The 22,193-nt window shown below is 50.3% G+C and overlaps 1 protein-coding gene across 1 annotated transcript in view; it reads right to left on the reverse strand.

Moving 5' to 3' along the window:
• Nucleotides 1–7: 7 nt before the first annotated feature.
• Nucleotides 8–22,193, reverse strand: part of LOC129528469 (immunoglobulin superfamily member 3-like) — a 39,669-nt gene continuing 17,483 nt past the window's right edge. The window contains 5 exon segments of the mRNA XM_055368864.2: nt 8–280; nt 497–568; nt 2,510–2,579; nt 7,963–8,373; nt 19,168–19,572. Coding sequence (XP_055224839.1) covers nt 235–280; nt 497–568; nt 2,510–2,579; nt 7,963–8,373; nt 19,168–19,572 — 1,004 coding nt within the window. The 3' untranslated portion in view covers nt 8–234.

Here is a 22,193-nt window from a genome sequence, read left to right on the forward strand (position 1 = left end):
CCGTCCAGCAGCAGACGGGGACCCCAAGACTTGCCTGGGGTGTTGGCCACAAAAGACAGGAGGATTTGGTGGAAACACCTGAGGAAATAACTGGGGTCTCCCTCACACTCTGCTGAAGCCTGCAGCCACAGGATCTTCAGAGACTCTCTGATCAGGCAGCCTTCTCGTTCTCCTGAAGGTCAAGGGAGGTTACCTGAAGCACGCGCAGCCCAGACCTTTCTGGGGGACTCCGTGTTACCTCCCTCTGCCTCTGGCTGGTTTCTCTGTCTCCAGTTGAACTCTGGAGGCAAAGAGGCTGTCAGTAACACATTTGTTTCCATGAATTCTCTCAGCACGTCTCCCAGGCACAGCTCAAAGAGGGTTTTGCATGGAGCAGGGCAGGTAGGGGACAGGGCATTCCTGCAGAAGCCCAGGATGTGCATGTGGTAAGCATGGCAAAGGGGGCTCAGGGGGCACTGCCAGCCTGCCCTGCTCTGACGCTGGACTTGCCACTCACCTGCTGTGGGGCCTCAGGCAAATCACTGAACTGTCCAGCCTGGATGACGGCAGCACCTCACTTGCCTTGCTGCTGGGAGTTTTGTGAATAGAGTAGGTTAGACTGTGGGTAGGACTTGGTGAATGGTAGCTGTGATTATCATCATGGCTGCACTGGGGACACCCCCAGGAGGCCTGAGTGGCACAGGTCTCTTGCTCACTCTATGTCTCCTGTGGACTCCCTTCCAGGCTGTGCAGTGAGTGGCAGCAGTGACCCTTGGGAAGTCTCATGGATATGGCAGCAGGTGACAGGTGTGACAACAGGGAAGAGGGATGTGGTGACAGAGGTTGGAGTTCCCCTCTCCCACAGTGAGTTTCCCACAAAGGGAGGTGTCTGCCAGCAAGCCCCTCCAATGAGCCCCAAGCTGGGTTTCCCTCCACTCCACCCTGTCCCAGTGCAGAGCGTCTGACCTCAGAGGCAGACACACTGTCCAAGAGGTGGTCTATGAATGGAGTCCCTGTGCCCTCCCCACACACAGGGAACATCCAGATGCCATCGTGGAAGTGTGGCCACCTCCCCAGGCTTGGTGGGCCTGGGGCCGATAGTGTGATACATTTGACCCCCTCCCAGCCCTGGATGCAGACACCAAGAGCAGAGAGACCTGGCAGTAGTCATGCAGCAGCACACCACCCCACATCCCCAGCACAATCCAAAGCAGCCCCTCATCCCCACCGTGACCAACCACAGCGTGAATCCAGGTGCCACCTGTTTCTGACCTGAACTCCCTCACAGCTGCTGCCTGCACTCCCTCCCTCCAACATCGCCTGCCCTTCAGTCTTCCAGAAAGCTGCTAGAGGGCTCTGTCTGTCCAACTACAGAACAGGCCCTGCCTCCTCCTTGCCCCGTTGGACAGCTCACACCCTTCACCAGGCCTGACAGCGCTCTTGCCACTCCAACACCCTGGGTCCCAGCCGGGAGTCCGGGTCAGGATTAAGGGTCCCTGATAGAGACACCGATTCCTGGAGGTCCAAAGAGCCTCAGGAGCTGGGCCAGCAATATGCAGCATCTATTATGGACACAGAACATTCCCATCACATGGCCGGGTGCAGTGGCTCACGCCTATAATCCCAGCACTGTGGGAGGTAGAGGCAGGTGGATCACCTGAGGTGAAGAGTTGGAGACCAGCCTGGACAACATGGTGAAACCCCCATCTCCACTAAAAATACAAAAAGTTAGCCAGGCATGGTGGCAGGTGCCTGTAATCCCAGCTACTCAGGAGCTGAGGCAGGAGAATTGCTTGAACCCGGGAGGTGGAGGTTGCAGTGAGGCAAGATTGCACCACTGCACTGCAGCCTGGGCAACAAGAGGAAAACTCCGTCTCAAAAAAACAAAAGCAAAAAACAAAAACAAAAGGACATTTCCACCACAAGTCATGGGGCAGGGGCCTGGCCTGGTGAGTGACCCTGTCCTAGCATGACAGTCCCCTGCACCAAGGAAGCTACCCAGTCCCGTCCACTGGGCCGGGTCATGCTGAGTGCCCTGGAGGGCATGGCCTCATCTCTCCCAGGCTCAGGGTCATGAGCTGAGCCCCCGGTCAGGGTCCTGGGGTGGTCCAACCATGACCTAGCCTCCCCTGTCTGTTAATCTGTCTACCCAAAGGCCCAAGTAGGCACCTGGAGGAGCAGGGGGCACCCAGCCAGGCTTAGACTGCTGGGAAGAACTTGGAGGAGAGTAGGCAGTGCTGGGCCCTGTGCCTTCCTCCCAGGGCAGGTCAGCAAGGGAGGGTGGGCCAAGCCTCCCATAGGCAGATGTCCCCGGCTCGGAGGAAGACACCCTGCTGAGGTCCTGGGCTTCCATTTCCCATCCCTCCACCCTCAAAACTCACTGAAAGAATGTCCAAGCCCAGAGGCCTGGTTCTCACCCAAATAGTGTGAGAGCTGCACACACTAGGGGAAACTGAGGCTAGAAAGTAGGTCAGCTGCTATGGTTGGCCTCAAACCCAGAACCCCTTCCTTGTGACCCTGATGGGCTTACCTGAGGCCTGGGGACAGTGGGGGCCCAGGAGAGCACCTCTTCCTCAGAAGACAGTTCTGGGCTGCACCCGCTGGGGAGGAAGAGACAGACTTGTCTGCCTGGGAAAATCCCAGCCACAGAACTGGCTGGGCCCCCCCACTCTCCAGAGTGGCTCAGAGCCATGCCTGAGGCCCCCTGCAGCACTCCTCAGGGGGCCTCCGAATTGGGAGTGGGATCTGGGGGTGGCCACCTCCGAGGAGGAGCAGAGGCAGGGAAAGAGCAGGAGCGGCCAGAGGACCCATGAGCTTACCTAGTCCAAGAGACCAGCCAGGGGGTGCCCAGCAGCCCTGGTGGACAGTGGGAGGCATCCGCACAGGGTGCAGGACAGGCAGGCCTCTCACAGAGATCCAGCCTGGCTGGGAGGATGGGGAAGCTGACGTCACAGCAGCAAGGAGGCACACAGTGACTTGGCACGGTGACTTGGCCTGTCACCACATGACTAAAGTTCACGCAGCCCTGGCAGGGCCCTGGATGGCAGGTGCTATGAGCCGGGGAAAGGGTTTCCTTCCTTTCAGACTCAGTTCCCTCCAAAGGGCACTGTCTGCCCACAAGCCCCTCCAGTGGGCCCCAGGCTGGGTCCCTCTGGCTCTCCCTGTCCCTGTTCAGAACATCTGAACTCACAGCCAGTGTCCCAGAGATGGCTCTGGAGGTGGTGGAGTAGTGGTGCCCCTGGCACTAGACCAGAACCCAGACTAAGGGGCCTCACCACACGCTGCTGTCAATGCTAAAAGTGTGTTCCGGGAACATGGCCTGGGGCCCTGAGTGCAGACTGGTTCTGCTGCCCATCCAGAAACATTAGCACCCCAGGCCCGAGGAACCACCTGAACAGCCCAGAAAGGCAGGGCCCAGAGAGGGCCTGAGCTGGCCCAAGCTCACAGAGCCCAGCAGTGCAGACTTGGCCACCTGGTAACTGCCCCAAGTTACTGCATGTTTCTGACCAGCCCACCAAGAAGTCTGAGCCAGGAACAGCTGCGGACCCAGCCCAGGGGACTTTGGACAGTGCTGCCCATTCCCCTGTGGCCCTCATCTGCCAGGGATATGGGCCAGAGTCTCCCTGAGTCATGGCTCCCTCCCCTGATCCTGGCCTGCTGTGTCTACAGTGCTGGAGAGCCCCTGCAGCCTCCACCTGAGGTCTATTTCGTGCCCATAACACCTACCCCACAATCATCCTTCCAGGCTGCCCCAAGCTGACAGAAGGGGACATGAAGGCTGACCCAATATTGCTTCCTGCCTGGGTCACATAGGCCTGTCCTGTCATCCACTGCTCTCAAACGGGCTCTGGACAGAACCCACCAGACACACAACTGTGAGATCCTCAATAGCCCTAGGATGGAGGTGCTATGACCAAGCCCTTTCTCAGGCTATTCCTCCCCCTGAAGATCAGGGTGACTGGGAAGATGACAGGGCAGGAACCAAGGCCCCATGACCTGTCCCTGAAGGCTAGACAGCCAACAGGAACATCAGGGGATTTGGCCCTGCTGAGTGGCTGCATTCCATGGCAGTCAGCCGGGAGGGGTCTGAAGTGGAGAGCCACAGGGCTCTGTCCCCTGCCCAGCTCAGCAGTTTCCTCTCTGCCTGAGAGCATATAAGACATGCATGTTCTCACTCATAGGTTGGAATTGAACAATGAGAACACTTGGACACAGGAAGGGGAACATCACACACTGGGGCCTGTCGTGGGGTGAGGGGAAGGGGGAGGGATAGCATTAGGAGATGTACCTAATGTAAATGACAAGTTAATGGGTGCAGCACACCAACATGGCACATGTATACATATGTAACAAACCTGTACGTTGTGCACATGTACCCTAGAACTTAAAGTATAATTTTATATATAATACTATATATATTTATATATTATAATATATTATATAAATTACATAAATATAATAATTATATATATATATATACACACATGTATATGACATACAGGATTCACAGCAGCAGGTGGGCAGGAAGAAAGTCTGAGTGGGTAAAGGATGGCCCAGATCCCTGCAGCTGACCCCAAAAGGAAAACCCTGGGCTGGGGAAAGTAGGGAGACAGAGCTGCCTTCAATAGGGCACAGCTGAAGCCTGGCAGCAGCTGAGGATTCCAGAGAGGGGAGACAGGAGGGGAGTCACTTTATCAAAGGACATGTTAATAGAGGTAGGGCCTACAGAATGAAGGAGGCTTTTCCTCACATGCTGAGTGTGTCACATTCTGTCCCAGTCAGCCCTCTACCCCCTGAATGCAGAGAGGGCACCTAGGGGGAAGTGGGTCCGGGGAAGCCATGTCACCTGAGGAAAGACTGCAGGAGCTGGCCTAGAAGTCTTCTCCAGACCCCACAGCTCTTGTCCTGGGCACATAAGGTAGTGAGTTCCCTGTCCCGAGAAATGTGCAAGCCTCACTCACCCAGAGACACTGACTCTGGTATCAATACCACCCACTTCCAACACACGTGCAAGCACGTGCACACACACACAACTGAGCCTCATCTAGGCTGAGCAGAGCAGCTTCCCAGGATGCAGCAGAGAGAGGAGTACGAGGAAGAGGTAGACACGGCAGCCAGTCTGAGGTTTCCTGGTTAATCCTTCAACCCAGCTTGATGGCTTTGTCACCACAACCCCAGAGCCACAAAGGTGAAACCAGAGCACAGCCCCAACCCCATTCACAGGCAGGAAACTGAAGCTTAGACAAAAGGGATTTACCAAGGTCAGCTGGCTCCAGGAAGTCTGCAGACCTGTGGGTGAGCCCAGGACACACCCACCCCTTACCCTGCCAGCCCCCAGCCTGGAGTCGCTATCCCTGGATATCAGAATGTACAGATCTCTGGCTGCTTCCCCAGGACCGTCTACACCCCTGGACTGGATGCTTACTACCCAGATGTGGAGATGGAATCTGTCTCTCACAGTTTCCACCCTTGCGGCACAGAGTTGAGAATCAGAAAAAACACCCCTTCAGTAAGATTTAATAACCACTACCTGCTGGAAACCTGTAGAAAGAACTATATATATCCCTATATATATAGCTGAGAGGTGGCAGGTGCCCCCTGGAGTTGGGCAATGACCCCTCGCACAACCAGCCCTGCCCCACCCCAATCCACAGGCACAAACAGAACCCAGGAACGAGGCAAGCATGGCCCAAGGACACAGGGTCCCCCCAACCCCATCACAGCTCTGGCTCTACTCCAGAGCTGACCCCCAACCCCCACTCAGGGCTGCCAGATCCTCCAGGGCCTGTTTGTTCATGCTGCACTCTTTCCTCTTAATTCCAAGAAGCCACGGCTCTCTCAAGAGCTTCTTCGCACAAGTCAGGTGACTCCCCCCAGCCCTCCTTCACCCACCCGCATACCTCACTCAAACTCACGTAAACTCTTCAGCCAAGAAACAGAGCCCCCCCCCCCAGCCCAGACCCAGTCGGATAAAGAACCCAGGGCTCTCCCCTTCTGTGGGATCCCTCTGCAGGATGCGCCCACACAAGTCTTGCCCCCTTCACCCCAAAGTGCAACTCACTCCCACAGCACGGGTACACAAACCGAGGCTCGGAGAGGAAGAGGAACTCCTCTAGAGTGCAGCAAGCATATGGCAGAGCTGAGAATGGGACTCAGGACTCCAGATACTCATGGGAGTGCCCTGACCTGAGCTTCCCCACCTATGATGTCCACCAGCTCAGAGAGGGTGAGTGGCGCCTCTGGGTCACACAGCACTGGGGCGCAACCAACTGCTCTCACTTCTGGGCTCACTCGACGCCCGGTCTGGTCGTCCAGCAGCACACTAAAACCAAGCTAAGATTCCCTGCTGTGACCCAGCTCCTCCTTCCCTCCCCCAGTGGACTGGGGGCGGGGCAGGGGGGAGGGGAGGCTTTAAAGGCACAGGAACTGCTGCAGGTGGGATGTGGGCTGGCTCCTGGTCCCATCCCTGGGGCTGTGTGATCTGGGATCGCTGCAGGCTGCAGGTCTCTCTGAGCCCGGTGGGGTCTCAAACCCTGAATGAGAGACCTGAACTCTGAAAGCCTCGGTGGGGCTGAATGAGGCTGGGTTTCAGCGGGAGGCAGATTAGACCAAAGGTTCCCTGGGAGATGGGGCCACAGAGCTGGGCTGCAGCCAGATGCCCATGTCAGGAGGAGCTGGAGATGTAAGCATCTGAGGCCCCACAAGGTCTGAGGAGCCTAGATCACTACTACAACCCCAAGGCAGGGGATGCTTCTCCTAACAGGCCCTCTCCCCAACTTTCAGGGCTATAGGCTGGGCTCTAGGAGCTGTTAATCCAAGGACCCTAGTCACCTGGACTGAACAGAGTCACGTGATCCAGGAGGGTCCTTCCTCAACCCCCAGTTTCAGGGGTCTGAGCAGACAGGCTGACCGAGGACCCCAGGCAACGGAAGCAGGGGGATGAGGCCTATCCGTCCATCATGCCCTCACCTGCTCTGCCCCGTTCAATGAGATGAGATAGGGTGGGTGCCCCCACAGTGCTGGCAGGTCGAAGCCTCTAAGCCCTCAGATCAAGGTCCACACATGGTCTGCAGCCTGCCAGAATTGTCACTCTTAGCAAGGCTAAGAGTGGCAACACAGCACCCTCCATGGCCCATCAGGAAGGACAGGCAGAGACAACAACGAATTGTAGGGATGTGAGAATAAGGGATGGAGAGGCACTTAAGGCTACACTATGTGAGAAGTTGAAAGAACTAGAGATTTTTAACAGAGAAGGGGCATACATTTCATGTATTTGAAAGGAAATGGCGCAGACTTCTCTTTGTTTTTTCCATGGGCAGATCTCAAAAGGGAAATTACAGGAAAGTGAACTTTTCAACAATCAGAGCTGCCCAAAAGTGGAACTGAGGCTTGCAGAGTGAGTAGCTCTCCCTCCCTGGAAGCATTCTGGCAGAGGTTGAGTGCCACCTGTGAGGGAGAGGAATAAGGGCTACACCATGGGGTCGAGGAAGGGCCAGAGGAGGAATGATTCAGTTTGGAGACAGGAAAGGCTTGTCTGGGCTGGGCTGGGAGCTAAGGAAGAAGGGGGATGCAGATGCATAAGACCAGAAAATGCCTTCTAGGTAGGAACTCTGGGTGTGGAGCTGGTGTCAGCCCAAGATTCAGGGTGCAAACTGCAAACCCAGAAGAAGATTCAGGAGCTGCCATGAACCCTGCCTTGCCACATTTTGCTAACCACAGCTGCCCTGCTCCTTGGTGAAGATGCTATCCACAGAAGCAGGGTCAAGGATGCTTCCATGAGTCTGCCGTCAGCATCAGGACCCACTGCAGGTAAAATGGATGGGATTGCAGTGTGCTAGGGTGATGGTCTGTGTACCTGCACCCACACTCAGCATGCACCTTGCAGACAGTCTCTCCACACCAGCCCCACAGAGCCCCACCCACCCCCAGGCAGTCTCTGCACTAAACCCACTGGCCCAGGACAGCCGTGCCCTGCGGCCTTACCTGGCTGTTTCACAGTGACTTCTGTGCGCCCAGAAACCTCCTCTGCCAGCTTGTACCAGGCGTAGTTGGGGCTCAGCAGCCACTCCTCCAAGTGGCAGTAGTAGCTGCCGCTGTCGCTGACCTTGGCTCTCTGGAAGGTGAGGCTGAACAGGCCCCCCAACACATGCCTCTCAAACTGGAGCCTGGCTCTCAGGCCCTCCTCCTCCGCGTAAGTACCGTATTCGAAGGCGGAGTTGTGGGTAGTCTTCAGGATAAGCTTGCCGTTGGCATCTGAGGGCTTGTGGACGTACCAGAGCACCGCAAAGTGGGAGTTCTGGCTGGTCTGAGACTTGACTGAGCAGTTCAGCTGAATGGGCTTGTTTTCCACCAGGGTGAGGGTCCTCTTCGATTTGCTCACCTGCAGCTTTGTCACTGCAAAGGAAAGGGGAACACAAGAATCACCACAGACTCCCAGAAACGTGGCCCATCCACCTTGAGGCTCTGAGTCAGTTTTCCTCCAGCACAGTTCCTGGGGGATTTAACACCGACTGGCTTCAGTGTGAGGAAGGCAGCACGGAGCCCAGGCCACCGCTAAATACCCTTCCCTGTCTCCTCCTTGCCATGTGCCTGGCTTAGGCCTTCACCATCTCTCCCCTATCCACTGCCTGCACAGCCCACCATCACAGGGCCTCTGAGGGTGATCCTGCTGAAGTACAAATCTAGCTATATCAGGTCTCTGCTTGAAAAGTTTAATGGCTCTGAACTACTTACGGGCTAGAGAGAAACAATTCTTTTTCACAGCACAAAGTCCCTTCAGGATCTGGCCTTCACCCAAGTGTCCTGACTCATCTCTCACGACTCACCCTCAGGCACCCTCCACAGGCGCACACCCCTGGTGCAGTTTCCCTGAGTGCTGGCCTTTGCCCTTGCTGTCCTCTCTGCCTGTCTCCTTCTGCCACCTCCCACCCTCACCCTTCTCTCCACTTATCCCTCATTCCCATCCCCCTGGGCTCCATACCCTTCCTCAGCACCCTCTATATATCTTTGGGCTGTGTGTCCTCACATCTCTCTCCCATATCCTAGATGGTGAGCTCCCGCAGGGCAGGGATCAAGCTCTTTCCACTCAATCAACCAGTATTTACGGAGTGCCCACTCAGTTTCCCACAGGATGCTAAGTGCTGGGGATGCCCTGAAGAGTAAGCCAGAGTCCCAGCCCTCATGGGGCGGAAGGCCTAGCGGACATTCTTATCACTGCACCCCCAGAGCCTAGCACAACACCTGGGCCAGGAAAGCATTTGATCAGTGTTTGCTGAAATAGGTGAATGAGTGGGTGAGCGAATGAGAGCACATTGGAGAAACACGGCAACAGGTAATTAGAGGATGCTGCGGGGGCGGGGAGAGGCGGCTTCCTCTAGGGGAGTGAGAGAGAAGGCTGAGAAGACAGTAAACCACGGGACAAGGCAAAGCCAACTGCAATCCTCCCTTCTCCTCACTGTCCCGCTCCAAAAACAGACAAGAGGGCAGCCTGTGGAGCGCCTCCCCAGCAGCTAATTAATGACGATGTTCACCTTGCCAGTGGCAAGAAGCCAAGGTCTAATGAAATCCATCTTAGGAAGGTGATTTGAGATCTCACCCACCCTATCATCATTAACCTTGGCTCTGCATTCCCCCACCCATGCCTCTGATGCTACTAAAAATGAAAAAAAAAAAACAATTCTAAGTTCCTCTTAGGGAACTAATAGCACAAGCATTGTTTCACCTCCACCACTCTCTTCACACTTAGTTTTTCCGCCACAGGGACCAAACCACTTCCCAGCTGAGAAAGAAAGCAGGGGCAAGGTGCAGATTCCACCCAGGGACAGCAACCTAGGCCTCCTCCAACCGAGCTTGTGTGGAGGGCAGGGGCAGGGGCAGGGCAGGGATGCCTGGCCAGGCTCCAGCACTCTGCTGGTCAGACTCTTGTCTCTTTAGTCCAGCTCAACCCCAGGAACTGCATCCAGACCCAGGACCCAGCCCACTGGTCATGACCCTGGCCTGCCAGCTGGCTTAAGCTTGGTTTGGCAGCATCAAGGGTTGATTGAGTCCCATGCATCACAGAACCAAAACTTGTGAAAGCCACAGACTGCCACTTGGTCTCCCTGTAACACACAGACAAATGTTCTGAATGGATGGAAGGATTTAGCAAGCCAAGGTGTGGCAAAGTCCAATTCCCAATGCCATGACTGAGCAACACTGCGGAGCATCTCCCGGCGGTGAATCAGACATTCTCTCCAGGAAGACTTGTTGAATTCACAAACCCACAGACCTTCTCACGCCATCAAGAACACACCAGGCACCACTTAGAGAGAAATCCTGTGTGCCACGGCCCCATCCTCCCGGGTTCATCTTTTTTGTTAGCAAGTCCAATCTTCTGCCTTCTCCCTTCTTCAAATGCAGAAAGTCCTCTAGGGCACACTAGGAATCCAGGACAGGGTTTACCATTAAGCTCCCAAGCTCTGGAAGTTAGATTTGCATTCACTTGCCAGTCGACTTTTCAGATTGGATTCCTATAATACTTGAAACAACCGGCTCCCTTTTCATTCTTTTCCAACCCAATTCACCGCATGCAAATGATATCTATATCAGTGTAAATGACACCACCTGAATTATCTGGTACTTGGCCAAAAAAACTGGGTTGTTCAGCATGGAGTAGAATGAGGTTTAAAATGTATTATTAATTGAGACTGGATTATTTTTGCAACTGTTACTAAGGAAACCTCAATTGCTACAGTAACTGCATATGTTAAACTGGAATCCTGTGAGTAAACTTCTATTCAGTCACATGGTCTGAGAACAAGAATTCAAGGAAGAGAAATGTTCCAAAGCATTTCCATTTTTTTTCCTTCCCGTGTCAAAATATTGTGAAGTGTTGAGAAGCTTGAAAGAGAGGCATTTTTTAAATTTGGTGCATGTCTGACAGGTGGGCAAGGGGTCAGCTCTTATTCTATGCTCTGGATTTCCTCCCACATCTCCAGGGCACGTAGGACCTTTCCTGAGGCACAGGGGAGACTGGAATCTCCACATATAATTAGGGAGCCCTCCCATGTCCTGCCAGAGCCCTGCCCTGGGTGGTGTACAGCTTGCGTGCACCACCTTCCTCCACAGAGCTAGGAGAGCCCTGCCCACTTAGAGACCACAGGTGTTTTCATCTGCAAAATAAGAACAATGTCTCTATCTCCATTAGGAGTTTTGTGCAGACTAAAAGCAATTGTCTATAAAAAGAGTTTAGCACAGAACCTGGTATATAACAAACACCCAGTGAATTTTAGCTATTTTCATTCCTTTTTGGTTTCTGTGCCTTGTCCCAAGTTCAAAGTTCAACACTTAGATTGGGAGTTGTCAAGCATAAGTGGTAATCTTCCTGCTCAAAGTGCTGTTCTCAGACCAGCAGCACTGGGAGCTTGTTAGAAATGCAGACTCTTAGGCCCCACCCCAGACCCAGTAAGTCAGAATCTGCACTTTAACAAGATCCCCAGGTGATTCACAAGTAGCTTCAAGCCTGAGAAACCCTGGACTTGGCGTGTGAGTGAACGGGCTTTGAGAGGCCATAAATGCAGACGTGAAAGAAAAGAGTGAGGCTTGGTTAACCCCCAACAGTGAATTGGCAGGAGGAAGAAAGAATCCAGCAAGAGACAGGAAGAGGGTCTGAGAGCTGCTCCTGCTCACGCCAGCAGCTGCCTTCACAGCAGCCCCCAGGGGCCAGGCCCTGCTTTGAGGGAGTGGCCCTTTCTTTCTGCAGCTGGAGAGTTTCCTTCCCAGGCTTGTGATTAAAACTTGGAAGATCTGTGTTTTGTATGGTAGGAGAGGCTGTTGCGTTTGTTACAAGCCAGGGTAGGGTGGTTTCAAGGTGAGACAACAGGAAGAGGGAAGAACTCCACAGCGGAGACCAGCAGCAGCTTTCTCAGCCAGCCTACCCTCCCTTCAGATTCCACTCTGTGCGTGCTCTTCTCACTCAAAACTCATTTATTTCTTCAATAAAGGATTCCCTTTTGCTCCACTATAGCTGTTACTGCTGCCTTACAACGAAGGTAATTTTTAAAGTCTTCTCTTTCTTACAAAATTCTAAGCATATGCAGGGCAGGGACTCTGATCCAATCATTGTTAAACTAATCAATGAATAGTTGAATAAATGTGGTTACTTTTTAAAAGGAGGGGCAATTCTGATTTTGATAGAAAAGAGAACATTTCAAAAGGTATGTGGCCTCTGAGCTAGGCCCTGAGAAACAAGTGGAGAAGGAGAGTGAAAGGGCACGCCAGAGAAAGGGGACAAGTGAAGAAAGATGACAACTACCCTGTGCACTCTATTCAAGGAGGAGCAAGTGCTCAGGTGTAGTGGATGAGGTTAGAAAGGTAAGCTTCAGCCACACTAGAAGGGGCCTGCAACTTGTACTTGATCCTGACCACCTGTGGCCCTCAGGGTGCATGCCATGGATCTGCAGATCAGCATCACCTGGGAATTTGCCAGCACCTGTTAAGTCAGAAAAACTGCGAGTAAGGCTCAGCAACCTGCAGGCTCATGAGCCCTCCAATTGATTCTGATGCACATTCAAGTTTGAGAAGCAACAGCTGTGCTGCTGAGGTGGTTGCCGGTAAGTCTGGAGAAAGCGGTTTCTGTGCAGTGGTGTGAGCAGCAGCCAGAGTGGCAGGTGCAAAGAGATGGGCACTGAGGGAGGAAGACACTGCTCTTTATTAAAGACAACAGACAGTAATGCTAGAGATAGAGGCGGCCAGTGTCTGCGGCAGGAGAGATGTTTCAAGTGGAGAGAAGCAAGTCAGATGAGAGACAAGGAAAGAATGCAGGGTGAGCTGCATGGGAAGCCAGTGGCACAGGCGCCTACCAGTCAAACTGTTACTACCCCTGAGTCCCTCTGTCCTTAACACCCCTTGGCTCCCTGCTCTCTCCACATGACCATTCCCTATTTGGGCCCTCAATGATCTCCTTCTCAGGCTCTTATAATTGGCCTGCATGTGACACTCCCTCCCTCTCGGCCTAGCCACAGCCAGGGGATTTCCCTAAATGGCAAATGGGGCATGCTACTGCCCACAGCTGCCCACCCCACAGTCCATGACAGCAGTTCTCAATAAGGCAGCTAATTGCAAGCAGGTCTCTGGTTGCCATATTGATTTGGGGAGGGGTATATATTCAATAGAATAAAGCCATTAAAGATGTAAAATCATATATGGGACAACTCCATGCAACAAAACTCTGCCTCGTGTCCTGTGTGACTTTCAAATGACATTCATGTGGGCAAAAATTATGCCTCTGAGCCTAGAACCTACTTTCATTTTACTATAATCACAATACTTTTATTTTGCATGGTTTTAATATATGCCAGGTCAGTCAAGAGAGGATTTTCCTTTGTTTTGTTCAGAATTGTAGCAAGAGTTACTCAGGACTTCAGAAACCCTGTCAGGATGGCAGTCCTGCTCATGGTGCCAAGCCTGATACGGTGACTGTTAGTGTGCATTTAGGGACAGCGTTGACTGTGACTGTGCCTCCTAGCATAGCTGTCCTGAGCATTTACACATTGAAACACATTATTTTACTATGAACTACTTTATAAAAAAAAATGCTTTCTTTATCCCACAACTAGGACAGTATAGCAAATTTTAAAGATATGATTAGGAATGTTATATTGTATATGAATTTCATTTCTGGGTAAAGGGAATATTATAAATTATTACAAAAATGGAGTATATGATCTGGGTATGAGCTAAAGTCCTAATTTCTGAGTTTAGGATGTTCTTATTTATTTAGCAAACTTTCATCTGGTCCTATGTGCTCAGCACTATTCTAAGCACTTTATAGATATTAACTATTTGGTCCTCACCAATCCTATGAAATAAATATTATTCCCAATTTTATAAAGACACTTGCCCAAGGTCACACAGCTGGCTTAGTGGTAGAGCTGGGATTCAAACCGAGGCTGTCTGGTCTGTCCTTGCTTTGAGCTATTACATATGCCCACCCTCACCCCATGCTCCCATGTGCAAAAGGGACTTCTTGATCCCTGCCAGCTTGCCTGGGGGTGAACCCCTCCCAGACCCCATGCTTTAGTCATCTCAAGATAAGCATGCTGCTCCCACCCTCCATGACTATCTTTATTCACACTCTTCTCTGAGCCTGAAATGCTCCACTCCTCCTTCCCAACCTCCCACCCTCACCCCTACCCCATTCCCTCCTCACGCCCCCTGCCCCCTGCCCCGTGTTCATGCCCTGTGCTGGCTCTGCCTCCACACCTGTAATGCTTTTCTGCTCTCCTCTGTCCCTAGGCCTCCTGCCTCCCACAGAGCCTGCAAGGCAGGAATGTGACACACCCATCTCAGCAGCCTCACCAGCATGGCAACCTGGCACTTAGTAGGTGCTCAATGCATGCAGAGAGACAGGGAGGGAGGGGCAAGGGGAAAGCAGCAAGAGTCTGCAGGTGGAAATAGCTAATGAAGGTTACCCAGATGTGCCCTACCCTGCCTTACCTGTCTGCAGGTAGGGCAGTGACCCTGGCTCGTTGATGCCAATAACAAGTGCCCCGGTGTTACCATGACAACAGGCCTGAGGCATCTGGGAGGGGCTGGGCTCTCATCTTAGGGCTCTTGCACTCATGCCCATTCTATCTTGGCACAGACAACAGGCAGAAGCCACCTGGGATGGAAGAAGGAGAACCCCAGACTCCCCTGAAAGAAGGCAGAGGCCAGTCCTCTGAGGGATGGGGCAGTCATCCCTCAGAATGTGAAAGGAGAGCCAGTGTTCACATGCTCTGGACTCATGGAAGTCAAAGAAAAGCCCTCTGCTATCCCAATCTGCCAGGTCAGCAATAAGAAATAGAAGAAAACCGATTTGGCAACATCCAGAGGGTATTAAATATTCATCCTGAGTGCCCATCAGTAAAATCCCAGCAGAATACACCCTCTGACAAGTCAGCTTTCCACCACTGGAGGCTGTCCTCATGGGAGCTTGTTTATGGCTTTGTCAATTTTAATAGCCAAACCAAGATATTGTCATAAACATTTGAAAAATGAGTGCTGACATTTCCCTTACTGCTTCTGTATTTAGGGATGTGTAATTGGAGGGCGTTTTGAGCTAAAGAAAATCAGAAGGAAGCAAGGCAATTATGCTTTACAATTAAAAGAGAAAACTGATTAAGAGCTAACAGTCAAATATGTGAACTGGCTGAAAGTCTTGCCTAAGCACCCCTTGAGGGGTCACACTATGTGATCAATGGGGATCAGACGAAGCTAGATCAATGGCAACATGACAGTGATGGCATTCCTTGAAGATTCTGTTGGGGATGTGCAAATGCAACAGGAAGCACACACAGGGCATGGTCAAATAACAGATCCACAAGTCAACTGTGCCATCCAACCAGAGATTCTGATGAATACTGATATGGGGGCAGGATCAGCAGGGACGAGTCTGGGGCACAGACCACAAAGAAGCTTGCTGTGATAAATGATATCAAAGCAGTGGAAGGCTGATGGTAAATGGACCAGCATGAGTGAGTCAACAGTCCCTGGGTTCCTATTTGATTCTGATGGAATACGAATATTTAACACAATATTCTTTAAAACGGGGGTAGCAGGGGACACTTCTATGGAAGACAACAGAGCAGGGCTAAGAATCTGTGTTTTGAGGGGCAAGGTACGCAGGGAGAGCAAAAGAAGAGAGGATAGCGCTGGTATCCCCAGGTCTTAGAGCCACCTTGTGGCAGAAGCTGGAAGAATCAGGAGTTAAAAGAGGCACAAGATAAAACTTCTACACCATCAGCAAACTGTGTCTTGAGGAACCTCTACCAGTGTCTTATGACCCCAACTTCCAAAAAACAAATTTAAGGATTTGCTAAAGGGGATTAGGAAATCAGGAATGGTTAACCAGAGAGAGGAAACTTTAAATACAAGCATACGGTACCAAAGAAGATTCCTGAGAAGAAAAGCACTTGTCTAGAACATATAATAATAAAATTAGGAACTTGGACTCTGGAGCCAAACTGCCTGTCTGGACTTGAATCCTGGCTCTGCCACTTACTATGGCACACTGGGCAATTTATGTAACTTCTGTGTCAGTGTCCTCATCTGTGAAGTTGGGTAAAACGGTCCCCCTCACAGCACTGCATGGATTAAGAAACAAGGAACTAAGTTATTATGTGTAAAGCATTCCCAGTGGTTTACAAGAAATGCTCAGTGAATATCAGCTGCCACTGTTGTTACTACCAGTAACGCTAGTGCCATAACTCCTCCACATCATCAATCTACAAGGAGAAAATTCTTCTGTAAAGGACAGCATTAACTGAATGCAGAAAGAAGAATCTCTGATTGCATAGCCTTTAAAAAGGTCAAAGTCTCCCTACCGCAATTACTTTTAAACAAGGCACACCTGGATTCAAATCCCAACTTCCCCCACTCACTAGGTGTTTAATTTGAGGAACTGAGAACCTCTCAGAGCCTCTGTTACTTCATTTATAAAATGGGAAAGCAATATGTTCCTCCCAGGGTTGCAGTGAAGATTAAGTGAGATAATATACACCAAGTGTCCAACAGTCTCCAGCACACAGTCAGCTCTCATGTATTTTTCCACTTCTATTTCCCCAAAATCAATGCGCCAGCACCAAAGTATACAGGAAAGAGTAAAAACTCTTATGAAGCTCTCTGGAAAATATTAAGTGCTAAATGCATAAATATTTAATAGAGGAGAGACAGTAACACTTAAGGGGATGCACTCTCCTGGTGTCTCAGCTGTCCTCTGGGAGTCCTGCACGGCTTCAAGCACCCACCTTTGCTCTTCCTAGCCTCCAAAGGGCCATAAAAGTATATTACTGTGCACCTTTAAGTAGAGGCCTCATAACAGCCCAAGTACAGTGATACTCATAAGTCTCCTCTGCCAACCACTGTTCATTCTCATTTTACAGTGAAAACACAACAGAAACCAACTCGAGACACCCAAGACACAAAGACAACCTCAGAGCAGATCTGGGGTCTCCCAACCCTCCAGCTACTTTACCCAGGAGGCAATTATGGTATAAAGGAAAATGTTTGCTCTATGGAAGTCAGAGATACCTGGGCTCCAATCTCAGTTCAAATCTCAGTTTTGCCCCTTAACCAGCTGGCTTGCCTCCATCAAGATTCCTGACCACTTTGAGCCTTGGTTTCCTCATTAGCAAAATAGGGATACAAACACCTACATTATTAGGTTGTTGGATAAATTTAAAAAAGGAAACATGAGGAAAGCACTAAGCACAAACCTGGCATCCAAGAGGTACTTCATACATATTATTCCCTGTCTGCCTTTAGTAACACCATAAATTAATCCAAATAATTAGAACCTTCAATGAACTCATTCTGTATTCTTCCCTTAGGCACTCCAGTCTTAGATTCCAAGTAGTACCAGAAACAGGCAAATACTAGGGATGGATTCAAAAAGGCAATGTCAGACAAGGTCTTCAGGTCAGCATCTCCTCTACCTTCTACAGCTGCAGAACCATGTGATGGGCAATGCTGCTCAGAAAACTGACTTTGAGAGCCAGAGGGGACCAAAAAAGGTGCAATTACAATCCTAATTTCCCACTCAATAACGCAGGCAAGTAGGTACGTCGACATTTTCCACAACAAGGGTTCACATAAAATGGGGTCTCTGCTTAACCTTCCACTAACCTGAAAATCCACTTAAGTAAAACAGCCTCTTCTCTGGGCCTCTTGTCAGTCAAAGTTTAGGCTCTCGTTGGCCAAGGGAACAGTCTCATCATTTATACAACTCACTTGTTCCAAATCTGGTACAGAACAGAACTCTGTTATGGGGTTGGAAGAGGTGAAGGAGAAACCCAAAGGTTACCGTTATTTAACCTCATGTTGATGAAAACAACACTGTGGCCACCTAAAGTAGTCGGGAAGACCAGGTCAGGCCCTAACCATGGCTGTTAGTGGACAGAAAAATCCCTTTGGCAAGACGTTCCAACCATCTTTGCAAAGTCAAACCCTTGCCCTTGCCTGCACAGGTATCTGTCCTAGCCGAGGCATAGGCTGGGTGAGGGAAGGAACACAGGAGCCTACCGCCTGGGCTCCACCCTCCACCAGCTTCTAACCTGGCAGGAGACAAGGACAGATGGAGGAAAACCATAAGAGCTGCATGTACTTAACTCCTCCCGCATGTCAGCGGAAGAGCCTGATGAAGGCGAGAGTGTTTGCAGAAAGCCCTACTGACTAATGCTCCCCAAATTAATCCATCCTGATGATCTGCTTTGAGACAGACTCAGCCTCCATAGAGAAAGGAGCTCAAATTCAGGGCCCATACAACTGGACAGGGCCTGGGTGCAGGCAACATTGTGGGAGAAAGACAACCGGAGTTCAAATCCTGGCTCCACCATTCACTAGGTACATGACCTTAAGCTAGTCACTTAAATCTTTCCTGGGGTTGTTGTGCAATTCTAATAGAATAACTGACCTTCAGTACCTCACGCAAAGAAGATGCTCAATAGGTGCCTATTACCCTCCCTCTTTACTCAGAATTTCCTTGTCTATGAACAGGAGACAATGATATCACTTCCACATAATTGTATGAGGATTACAGGAGATGAGGTTAAGTAAAGAAAAGGGCTTTCTTTAAAACAATTGGCCTGTGCATTTCACAAATGTCCATGTCTACAGACACACACATACACACACACACACACACACACGCAAACACACAGGTTAGGGAATTGTTCTAGATTAAAGGAGTCTAAAGAGACAGGGTAACAAATGTGATGTGTGATCCCTGGTTGGATCCTAATCTGAAAGGGAAAAATAAAGGGCATGATTGGGACAACTGGGGAAATGTAGGTGATAGGACTACACTAACGTAAAACCCCAAGGGTGTGATAATGGTGCAGTGGGTGGGTAGGTTCTTAGGAGTTACATGCTGAAGTACTTAGGGAGAAGTGTCCCAATGTCCACAGCTTTGCCTCCAATGGCTCAAAAACAACAACAAACATACACACAGAGGAAGAAAACAAATGCCGTCAGACAACAACTGGCTATCAAGGAAAGGAAATACAAGTGTCCACTGCATGATTCTTAAAACTTCCTATTGATTTGCAATGTCTCTAAATGAAGAGCTGGGAAAGGGGGAAGTGATGCTAAGGGCTCCATGCACACTTTTCTTTTTCCCTCACGTCTGCTCAGGCAGCATGGGCACATAGCCCACAGGTCCTCAGCACTCACCTGGCTGCAGCAGCCTGATCACCAGCAGGCTGGAGGTCCTCTCTGCCAGTTGTGTCCAGGTGTTGTTGTAGTTCTTCCGCCACAGCTCTGCCACACACTGGTACTTGCCTGCTTCCGTGTCACTGGCTCGGCTGATGCTTAGGCGGACGTTGTTGCTGGACTCAGCCTTCTCGGTGGCAGTTCGGGTTCGGAAGCTGGAGGACCTGTTCCCCCACTGGACCCCTCCATCCCGGGTGAAGGTCACCAAGTCATGGAACTCCACCATGCCCACCGGCTGGAACCGCCATGTCACTGACACGGGGACCTGGGCAGGGTAGTGGGGTTTGATGATACACTGCAAGTCAAAGGAGTCGCTGTAGGTTACCCCCGGTGTCCGGGAGATGGCTGTGACTGCGAAGCCCATTTCTGGAGAGAGAGCAGAGAGATTCAACCAGAGGAGGCATGTGGCTTTCTCAGGGCAGTATGACATCAGCAATGGGGCAGCTGGCAAAGCAAGCAGTGTGGAGCAGAGGCTCTCGGGGCCCCTTTTGGGTTCTCAGGCTAGTGTTGCTTTTACTATCCTGCTGAAGCCCAGTCCAAGAGTTTCCAAGACTCCAAAGAAAGGCCCACCACAATTCCCCCTGAACAGCACTAGCCTAACCCTTCCCAATGAGATCCTCGTGCATTTGCTCCTCCCCTGGAATTAGACATCACAATCCTCTCAGGGACTGATTGCATGTAGGCAGGGTTGCTCCTAGAAATCTTGAGATTCCATGAGAAAACAGGAAAAGAAAACCCCAAAGCCAATTTCCTCCATTGCACAGGAGGAAAACACAACCACACAGCCCCAACACCTCTTTTCCTGGTCCCTTAGTGAACTGGTGCCGAGAAGGGAAGCAGATGGAGTCGGCCTCCAGTCTCTTTCTCACGTCCCTCATGAAATCCAAGAACAGAGCAGGTGGGGACCTCCAGTGGGGTGGGACAATTGTCCTAAATGCAGGGTTCTGCAGTCTCAGTGGCTGTGGGTCTCTCAATATTCCTTATTGAATAGGCAGCACTGCTAAGCTCTAATACTGACTCCTCAATATGAGTACCTCAGAGTTCCTTCAGCCGGGAAATACTGTTTAATATTCATACATTGATCACAATCATAAAGCTAACAGTAGCCAGTATTTATTGAGCACTATCTAGGTGCAAGCATGGTGCCAACTGCTTTGCTCTCATCATGCTCCACTGAATCCCCAAAACAACCTTGTAGAACAGGCAGGCTTGTCATCTCTTCCTGCAGATGTAGAAACTGATGCAGAGAGAGGTTAGAAAAATTGCTCAATATCAAGCATTTGGTAAGTCAATGACAGAGTTAGTCTCCAACCACATGTAACTGATTCCAGGGGCCTTTTTAGGTTACTTTACCCATGGAAAGCATAACACGGTGGTTAAAGGTCCAGACTCTGGAGCCAGCAGCCAAGCCTTTGACACTTCCCAGCTAAGTGACATTAAAGTTACTTAACTTCTCTCTGCCTCTGTTTTCCAATCTGTAAAATGAGTCTCTGTGAAGATTAAATAAATCAGTGTTTATAAATATTACAAATAGTACCTGGCACATGAGATATACTATATTTTGTTAAATATTTTGTTAAAAAATGAAATAGAAATTTTAAAAAAGTACTTTAAACACTGTAATGTGAAAGACTGGACACAGGATGAATCTTTTGGCTTTCTATGGGGAGGTTAAGTTGGCAAATAGGTAGGTACAATTTGCTGAAAACTCTGGACCTTTGATTTGGATTTCATGGGCTATCTCTATATACCCTTTAAAAAAGTTTATGACACGGAGGCCCATCCTTAAACATGAAGCATCTCTGACAGTCACTGTGCATCTGTGTGTAGTAGGTGTTGCATGAGGGTGGTGTAGGACAGAACCTCAGGGACAGGACCCACACCAGGTGCTCCTGGCCTCACACCTGAAGGGGAGAGAGCTTCCCCAAGCAAATGACTTTGTCCAGTCCTGACACAGACACATGCCACAGTCACAGAGCACCCAAGCTGCTCTAACTGAACAGCCATAATGGCCCATTGTACATTTGGGACCCGCATCTAATTATACTGATATGAAAATTCATGTGTGTCATTGTTAACTTTAGACTGAAAAGACAACCTCAATTAATCTAGAGTGCCCTCCCATTCTTCCTTGTTTAATCCTTTGGGCCACCTGATTATGGCTGTAACCAGAGGTATCTCAGTGGTGGAGATCAGGTGAACAGTGCTGGCCTCCAGATCCCAGGGCAGAGCCCCTCAGTGCCTCTGGCTGTGAGAACCACCAGACATATGGTGAGTAAGAAAAAACTCAGGGGATAACCTGATACCATAAATTACTTCTAGAGAAACAATCCTCACTAACTCTAATCACTCATTGGACATTCCTAACCTTCCAGGATGGTTAAAAAAAAAAACAGTACTGGACATCCAAAAGTTGTCCCCCAAGTTCCATCTCACTGGGTCCACATAGTTGCTGAGTATGGACACAGGAACTGAGCTGATCAGGAAACGCAATCACTGGAGGAAGTTTCTAAGACAGAAATCTGAGCCATATAATTACTGCAAAAAGCAGGTCAATCTTTAGGATTAAGCTTTAGAAAACAAATGTAATTCTAATCTCAAAGGGGTAAGAAAATGGAGGACTCTGTCAAGGACAAAAACCACTCGGGGCTGCCGTCTTTACTGGAAGTATCCAAAAGCACCACCATCCCGACCTGCAAGGAAGGTGGTGACACAGTCCCAGGGAGTGGGACATAAAGTTGCTGAGGACAACCGATGTCTCCTGATAAACAGGAAGACCTGACATAACAAATTTCTTTCCCAGCAAAGTCACAGACTGGTCATTTAAAATCTAATATACTGTTTATATCCAGGCAGATAAATGTTGATAGAAGCCTCTTTACCCCAGTGAGAAGCAAATCTAATCTTCCTTGGTTTTAGCAAATCTCAAGGTATCTTTTCATTCCATGCTAATGAGGGAATAGCTTTGTTAGGTATGGGCCCCATCA

Source organism: Gorilla gorilla, chromosome 17 (genome assembly GCF_029281585.2).
Source record: "Gorilla gorilla gorilla isolate KB3781 chromosome 17, NHGRI_mGorGor1-v2.1_pri, whole genome shotgun sequence".
Taxonomy (NCBI): Eukaryota; Metazoa; Chordata; class Mammalia; order Primates; family Hominidae; genus Gorilla; species Gorilla gorilla.